Below are 9,027 nucleotides of genomic sequence, written 5' to 3' on the forward strand. Positions count from 1 at the left end.
GTTCTTGGGGACCTTCAATGCTGCAGACATTTTTTCTACTCTTCCCCAGATCTGTGGCTCGACACAATCCTGTCTTGGAGCTCTTCCTTCCACACAATGGCTTATGGTTTGCTCTGACTTGCACTGTCAACTGTGAGACCTTGTGTAGACCGGTGTGTGCCTTTCCAAATCTCCAATCAATTGTAGAAACATCACAAGGGTGATCAATTGAAACAGGATGCACCTGAGCTCAATTTTGCATCTCATAGCAAAGGGTCTGAATACATATGTACATTTTTTCTGTTTTTTATTTTGAATAGATTTGCAAAAATGTCTTAAAAACCTGTTTTTTTGCAAGGTCATTATGGAGTATTGTGTGTAGATTGATAAGAAAAAATGTGTGTTTAATAAATGTTAGAATAAGGCTGTAACGTAACAAAATTGAGAAAAAGTGAAGGGTTCTGAATACTATCTGAATGCACTGTGTATATATATATATATACACAAAAGTATGTGGACACCCCTTCATATTAATGGATTCGGCTATTTCAGACACAATATTTCAGACACAGGTGTGTAAAATCAAGCATACCGCCATGCAATCTCCATCGCTAAACATTGGCAGAAGAATGGCCTTAATGAAGAGCTCACTTTCAACTCGACACCGTTATAGAATTCCACCTTTCCATCAAGTCAGTTCATCAAATTTTTGCCCTGCTATAACTGCGATGGTCAACTGTCAGTGCTGTTATTGTGAAGTGGAAACATCTAGGAGCAACAATGGTTCAGTCACGAAGTGGTAGGCCGCACAAACTCACTGAACAGGACTGCTGAAGCACATGCTTTAGCACGTAAAAATAATCTGTCCTCGTTGCAATACTCACTACCGAATTCCAAACTGCCTCTGGAAGCAACGTCAGCACAACAACTGTTTGTCGGGAGGTTCATGATATGGGTTTCCATGGCCGAACAGCCACACACAAGCCTAAGCTCACCATGCGCGATGCCAAGCGTCAGCTGGAGTGGTGTGAAGCTTGCCGCCATTGGACTCTGGAGCAGTGGAAACGCTTTCTCTGGAGTGCTGAATCACGCTTCACCATCTGACAGTCAACAGACGAATCTGGGTTTGGCAGATGCCAGGAGAAAGTTACCTGCCCCAATGCACAGTGCCAACTGTAATATTTGGTGGAGGAAGAATAATGATCTGGGGATGGTTTTCTGGTTCGGGCAAGGCCCCTTTAGTTCCAGTGAAGGGAAATAGCAATGTTCCAACATTTAGTGGAAAGCCTTCCTGGAAGAGTGAGGGGGGACCAACTCCATATTAATGCCTATGACTTTGGAATGGGATGTTCGACGAGCAGGTATCCACATACTTTTGGTCATTTTTCTGCAGATAGCCTAGTGGTTAGAGCGTTGGGCCAGAAATTAAAAGGTTTCTAAGTCGAGTCCCCGAGCTGCCAAGGTAAAAATCTGTCGTTCTGCCCCTGAACAAGGCAGTTAACCCACTGTTCCTAGGCCATCATTGTAAATAAGAATTTGTTCTTAACGGACTTGCCTAGTAAAATGTTAATGTTACATGTGTTTTAGGCCTACAGTGATAACTGACTTGCCTAGTGAAATAAAGGTTAAATAAAAATATTAGAAACTCAATCGAGATATCAACTTACTGCTGAGAGTTAGAAAATTAAAATGCACAAAGTGGAATTTAGAAATTTGGTAGTGTATCAACAGTTAACTCTTATGTCAGTTATTCAAATAGCCTATGTCAGCTAAACATTTTTTTGATTTCTAAGTAAGATAGTTTAGCCAGCTTTCGAGATCTTAAACTGCAAGAGTTTCCCACCACCCCCTGGCAAAATGTGTAGAATTGCAGGAAAATAGCTTTAAAAGTACAAAATGTTCTCTGCCCCATGGCAAAATGTGAATAATTGCTGAAACGTTTTACCCGCGAGGTCAGGAGCCTCGACCGAATCACGCTTAGGGCCACCAAAAGACTAGAGGTGGCATTGCATATCATTGAGGAAAAGTTTTGAATTGGGTTTTTATTTTGAAATGCATAGGCTATTATTCATTTTTGTTGCCATTGTAGAACAACATGATAAACAAAGTAAATATATTCAAAGACTAGTACATAGTATTTAGAGACAAAGAGGGAGAAAGCCATTGGCAGCATCGATTTCCATGGTCCCGAACTGTGTTGGGAGAAACCCGTTAATAATGGTGCTCTCCATGGTCCTGAATTGATAGCAGCCGAGTAGCACAACACAAAGGGAGAGTGGCAGGCTAATATCCAAGTTCAGTATGAGACTAGCCTCATGGCTAATTTTAATCGTTGAAGAACGTACAGCTATGACTATTGAAGCTCAAATGTGAGTGTTTCTACTTTGTGTAAATAAAGTTGATATTCTAACAGGTAATGTGACGTCCTTGAGATTTTTTCCAGAATCGAACAATGGGTAGGCGTGTTTGATTTTCAATTGCTTTGACGTTTACGCTATAAAAGTAGCCTGCTAAGTAGTGCTAAAGACATTTGGGATTTAGCCTAAATATTGTGACATTTGTCTTCGGGTTGTGTTACACATTTAGTGGATTTCGGTTGGGTCTGAATGAATGGAGCTCATGGGAAGTGAATGAGAGTTATTTTAAGGACATCTGTCTTGCTTTTAACAGGGAAAGTACGCTCATCCACAACAGCCTTTGCTATTAGGAAATGCAATTCGTATTGATTTCAACTAATACATCAATAGATCTAGTGAATGGCTAATACAATACGAGTATATATGCGTAGAGTCCAATAATGTACCATAGCATACAGTGCCAGCCAGAAATTCAGCCCGGCGAAATGGCGTAGAATCCGAAAATGAACTGCAACGATGGAGAGGGTAGAGACTAGAGAGACCGTGGTAGATCGAAGGGGAGGGGGTGATCAGTAAAGCTGGTGACGCCTCTGGAGGAACGGTATATAGAGGTTAAACCATCGCGAATATTCTTGGAATTATTTGCTTGAATGTCTCTGAGTGTTTCACAGAGTAAAATGCAATAGGGGCACAGAATCTCCATCTTTCCTTCCTTCCTTCCTTCCTTCCTTCCTTCCTTCCTTCCTTCCTTCCTTCCTTCTGTCCATCCTTCCGTCATTCTCCCCCCCCCTCTCTCTCTCTCTCTCTCTCTCTCTCTCTCTCTCTCTCTCTCACACACACACACACACACACACACACACACACACACACACACACACACACACACACACACGCTCGCAAAGGGATGGTGGTGGATGCTCCTGACTGCGATAGCTAAAACAAGATGGGATAATCATGCGTGTCTGGCCCCGGGCGTTGATGCAGCTGCCGTTGCCTGATCTTTACTGGACTGGGGGTAGGGTGGGTCTGGTTCCGACTTGATCTACATCTCGATTTGGCTTGACATCGATGTTATCAAGCCATTTACATGGTAGAAGACAACGACTGTAGCCCAAAACGCGCAATCGCAATAAAAATGAATAATCTGAGTGATAGATTAATTAAATGCTCCCATCGATTGAGAAGCGTATGTATCGATAATTAATAGATTAACTAATTGATCAAACAGACGGGAATAACCTGCTGTCTTGGACGAAAGGTGGTGGTGGTGGGAGGGAGGGGGAGGGGGGGCAGTAGCCAGGGACATCCCCATGAGGCGACCGGATCACCCTTTCTCCTGTTTGCTGAGATTTTTTTTGAATGAGAACGGTACCTGGCTTTCCGGGAAAAGAACATCATTGCATTTGTAGTCAGGCTTGGACACCCTCTCCACCAGCACCCTATTTTCGCCGTTCCCGCCACAGCAACCGCGGCAGCCACCAGTCCACGACTCGGTCCGCGTCATCGAATCGACGCATCACTGGATGGGGTGTCGACTGTGAAGACCGTGAGTGCGTGTGTCAAAGGGGGTACTGAGGGAGACTGGGCGATCTCATCCCCTGTGCACTGGTTAATTGCACTTCAACCTGGCGAGTTTGGAGGGACGGAGAGTCAGGTGCAGTAAGGGCGCCTCAATGACCGTCTCCTCCCGGGACAGAGCGCCTAAAGCCCAGCGTTTGCAGTGCGGCGGGTAGAGAAGGCTAGAGAACAGCGGCGAGTTTGGAAGTTTTGATGCATATGATCACAACCACCATGATTTTTATGATTCTTGGCGCTTCAGTTGTAATGGTAAGAGATCCACTTTTTATTGCACCCGCATGTGTGTTTAACGCCTACAGCAATGATATATATATGTTTTTACTTGTGTAGCCTATAATAATGAATAATGTAGTTATAGGCTAGATATTACAACTACAGAGCACATTTTATATAAGGACACTGAAAATAATTATGGTTAAATGCATATAGACTTGAGGAAGTAGGCTACACATAGACTGCCAACAATTACATGGCTATTATGAATAAATCATCTAAATACCATTTAATAAGAGCGAGGGAGTTTTCCCTCGCAAATGATTGCAAGGTGGGTTTCCAAATGGATTTGTCTATTTTCTCTTATATGGACTTTAGCTTAATGCAAGTCATATAATGGTGCTGCTGTGTTGGGAATAGTTATTGTGTCCCAGTTGACTCTTTTGGTTCTTTTGCAGGCGATAGCCTGTTTAATGGACATGAACGCACTACTGGATCGCTTTCACAACTACATCTTACCGCATTTACGAGGGGAAGACCGCGTCTGTCATTGCAACTGTGGAAGGTAAAAAACAATATAATACATTGATTCATTTGGATAGATACAATGTGCTGCATCTGCAATGAAAGGGTCGCCTAACAGAGTCAAGAAGGCTGCTATTTTTCTCGTCTAATCTTAATCCCTCAATAGGCCTCTCGAATGATTTCTCCTGCTGAACTGTTGGTTTTAATAAGCATCCCAACCTGCTCCATGCATAATCTCTTGAAAATGTGTCTAATTGATGTCGACTGTGGTTTTATTCGAGGTATATGTGTGTCTGATGGTAGGCTACAGCCTCATGTTTGTGATGCCTAGGTTGTGACGGTGTTTTCAAGCCTATATTCAGTGATTTGTCTTTTACTGCATACGAAGGTGGTTGAGACATAAATAAAGTATGTTGTGATTTATGAGGAATGGGCTAAGGAATCATTTTAAACAAAGACAGCTCTCAATGATCGTTCTCGTGCTGTTTTTCATTTGCAATATTACCATATTTTTAGGAGGAAATGTTTTTGGAGAGAGGACATTAGGCCTACCTATATTGAATCAGTTGTGAGAATTATAATATAGTGATCTATTATTGATAACCCATGTTATGAAGGCTGAAAATGGAATGAAACATAAAATAACTATAGTTGAATGGTGATTAGGCCAGGTATCATATTGCTGTTGTGATTAGACCTGTAAAAGTTATATATGGCCTCACATTTTCACAATTGCTGGTAGAGACTCCTTGCAACACTGCAAAATCTTCCTAAATTCAAGTTGTACTCAAATATTTTGAGGAAAACGATCACCTAAAATAAATGTTGTTAAGAAACTTAAATAGCTGAAGTGAGCAGTACTATGAGAAATACAATAAAACATGCATTTATTTTTAGTAAGGTATACTTAAATTAAATGCCCCCACTAAGCCACGCCTCCAATAATTTCCCAGTGTGCCTTTTCGATTAAATTGTAGCGTAACCAACCATGACTGTATTTGTTAGTGACATGGGGTTGTTGAATTAGTTCATTTTCAGTCCTATGACCTTAACAAAGTTCCTAGGCAAGTATGCCAAGAGTGTGTAAAGCTGTCATCAAGGCAAGGGTGGCTACTTGAAAGAATAAAATATATATTTTGATTTGTTTAACACTTTTTTGGTTACTACATGATTCCAAGTGTTATTTCATAGTTTTGCTGTCTTCACTATTATTCTATAATTTTCAAAATAGAAAAAATAAAGAAAAACCCTTGAATGAGTAGGTGTGTTCAAACTTTTGACTGGTACTGTAATTCATTAGAATATTAAGCCATGGATGAAGGCAAGTTTAGGCCTGAGTCTGAACAACTACAGTGGCTTGCGAAAGTATTCACCCCCTTGGCATTTTTCCTATTTTGTTGCCTTACAACCTGGATTTTTTTTTTTTGGGGGGGGGGGGGGGGGGGGTTGTATCATTTGACTTACACAACATGCCTACCACTTTGAAGATGCAAAACATTTTTATTGTGAAACAGACATGAAACAAGACAAAAAAAAATAGAAAACTTGAGCATGCATAACTATTCACCCCCCCCCCACCACCCGAAGTCAATACTTTGTAGAACCACCTTTTGCAGCAATTACAGTTGCAAGTCTCTTGGGGTATGTCTCTATATAACTAGATCCCAACAATTGCATACAACACTGGTTGTCATTGCCTTTAATTAAGCCAATTGAAAGCGAGTGACACAGCGTCTGCTTCCAGGCTTTGGTCAAAAGTAGTGCACTATGTAGGGAAAAGGGTGCCATTTGGCACACAGCCACTTTGTCTTTTAGTGACCTGAAAATGCTCTTCAATAAGAGTTACTAATTTTACCTAAGATGTTTATCCTCTCAGTATAAACATTTCATGGAATAGACAGTCAGATGAGAGGCCACCTGATCTTGAAAGCCTACTTTTAGTGCCTGTGGTGTTGAGGTGTCATCCTGGCGATGACGCACACCTAGTCAGGCCTAAGGCCACATCCACTGTCATTCCTTTATTGCTTGTAAACCTCAGGTTGTCATATTATGAGATGTATCTTTGAGGGGCACGTTAGGTAGATCGTTATGTTAGGCTTGGATAACACTCTGTGACAAAAGTAATGGTAATCATTTACAGAAGACAGGCTACACACCTTTCATGAAATTATTATTCACCAGCACTGCACTGTGTAAATTCAGCATGTGTTCCATGCCTTTGCATTCTCCCATTTGTACCAAATCAGTGTTGAGAATTCAATTTCATCACCTACACCCCCTAATTTGTCCTTCCTTGCCCTATCCCCTCTTTTCCTTGTTCTTCCCTCCACCACTAACACTTTCTAACCTCCGGCTTGGTCTCTTCCAGGCATCATGTCCACTACGTGATCCCATACAATGGGGACCATTCTCTGGTGGACTCGTCGGAGAACTACTTTGTGAGTGACAGCGTGACCAAGCAGGAGATGGACCTGATGCTGGGGCTGCTGCTGGGATTCTGTATCAGCTGGCTCCTGCTGTGGCTGGACGGAGTGCTGCACTGTGCTGTCAGGGCATGGAGAGCCAGTCGCTACTATGGTGAGTCATCCAGAGACTTGGTCTGTTTGACTGGGAAAAGTTCTATATGCACTGACTGGAATGTCAACAAGGTTGACAAAATGTGCAGCAGAATGAGAAAAACATTTCTCAATCATCTGATGACAGAAGTATTGTTTGGTTGATTCCCACGTCTGCGAAAAGAGAGATGTTGAGTGAAGTGGTGTATGTGTTAATATTTCGACTGCCATATTGATCAGTGTTTCTCCTACATATTTTCTTGGGGATGTAACGTGGGTGTGCAAATGCCCAGAATTGACATACAGGCTGCTATTGACGACTGTACCATTCATTGAAACCAATTGAAACCAGGCTTTCTTGGGTGGGCGCAATACACCTGGCTATAAGTGATGGTTATGGGAAACTTTTACTTTTATTGTCTCACAGGATATTTACTGTACAGTACTGTATACAGTGTGTTATGGTCATGAATTAGAATTAAGACATTATACAGTTAATTACTACTGTATAACTGGGAGAAGGAATTTGGAAAAAGATGACTTTGTGTCCATTGAGGGGGATAGTTATGTGTGTAAAGTAGGCATAGTGAAACTGTAATGTTAATTATGCTGTGGAAATATTGCTGCCCTCAGATGTCATATGTTCAGTACATACTGATTCACTGAAACAAAGATTCCTTACCCGTAGCACAGAGGGCATGTGTCTGTACACTAGGAAGACATACAATTATTAACTGTCTCAATTCTTACCAATGTTAGTCTACCAAGCCAGACCTCACTGGGGAGTGTATGCCAATGTGAACATATTACATATTAGAGGACGTCTTGTCCATACTTCTTCTCCTGATTCAATAACTTGTCCAGTCCCACTGGGCACAGACGTCAGCTCAACGTCTAGTTTTGATTTACATTTGGTTGAGTTGTCAACTAAGGTGAAAACATTTTTTCACCATGTCATTGGATTTAGGTTAAAAGTTCAGTGAAGAAATGACTAAATTCTCTTACGTTGATGACTTTTTCCAAATCCAATCAGTGTTCCACATTGATTGAACGTCATCATTTTTGGTTGAAATGACAAGGAAACATCGTGGATTCACCCAACGTTTGCCCAATGGAGTGTTCTTATAATGTGTTGGAATAATCCAATTGCTTCAGCTACACATTATCTTGTGCAGCTCTCAATGTCAAAACAGGTCTATATTTTGTCACTGGCCTGGATCCTTTAGATATAAGACATTGCTGAAGGAGGTGATGTGACCTGGATATTTCAATTACTGTTACGGTCAGAAAATAGAGGGGCATAATGTCTAGTGAGTATACAGTGGCTTGCAAAAGTATTCACCCCCTTGGCATTTTTCTTATTGTGTTGGCTTACAACCTGGAATTAAAATGGATTTTTTGGGGCTTTGTATAATTTGATTTACCCAACATGTCTACCACCTTGAAGATGCAAAATATTTTTATTGTGAAGCAAACAAGAAACAAGACAAAAAAAAACAGAAAACTTGAGCGTGCATAACTATTCATCCCCCCCCAAAGTCAATATTTTGTAGAAACAGCTTTTGCAGCAATTACAGCTGCAAGTCTCTTCGGGTATGGCTCTATATGCTTGCACATCTAGCCACTGGGATTTTTGCCTATTCTTCAAGGCAAAACTGCTCCAGCTCCTTCAATTTGGATGGGTTCCGCTGGTGTACAGCAATCTTTAAGTCACACCACAGATTCACAATTGGATTGAGGTCTGGGCTTTGACTAGGCCCTTCCAAGAATTTTAAATGTTTCCCCTTAAACCACTCGAGTGTTGCTTTAGCAGTATGCTT

General features: G+C 41.4%; 1 protein-coding gene across 1 annotated transcript in view; it reads left to right on the top strand.

Annotated features, from left to right (window-relative positions):
- Positions 1-3,637: 3,637 nt before the first annotated feature.
- Positions 3,638-9,027, top strand: part of tmem240a (transmembrane protein 240a) — a 15,112-nt gene continuing 9,722 nt past the window's right edge. Inside the window, exons 1-3 of the mRNA XM_064956051.1 lie at positions 3,638-4,163; positions 4,586-4,692; positions 7,021-7,229. Of these exons, the coding sequence (XP_064812123.1) occupies positions 4,107-4,163; positions 4,586-4,692; positions 7,021-7,229 (373 nt within the window). The 5' untranslated portion in view covers positions 3,638-4,106. The remainder of the gene's footprint in view (positions 4,164-4,585; positions 4,693-7,020; positions 7,230-9,027) is intronic.

Source organism: Oncorhynchus masou, chromosome 33 (genome assembly GCF_036934945.1).
Source record: "Oncorhynchus masou masou isolate Uvic2021 chromosome 33, UVic_Omas_1.1, whole genome shotgun sequence".
Lineage (NCBI taxonomy): Eukaryota > Metazoa > Chordata > Actinopteri > Salmoniformes > Salmonidae > Oncorhynchus > Oncorhynchus masou.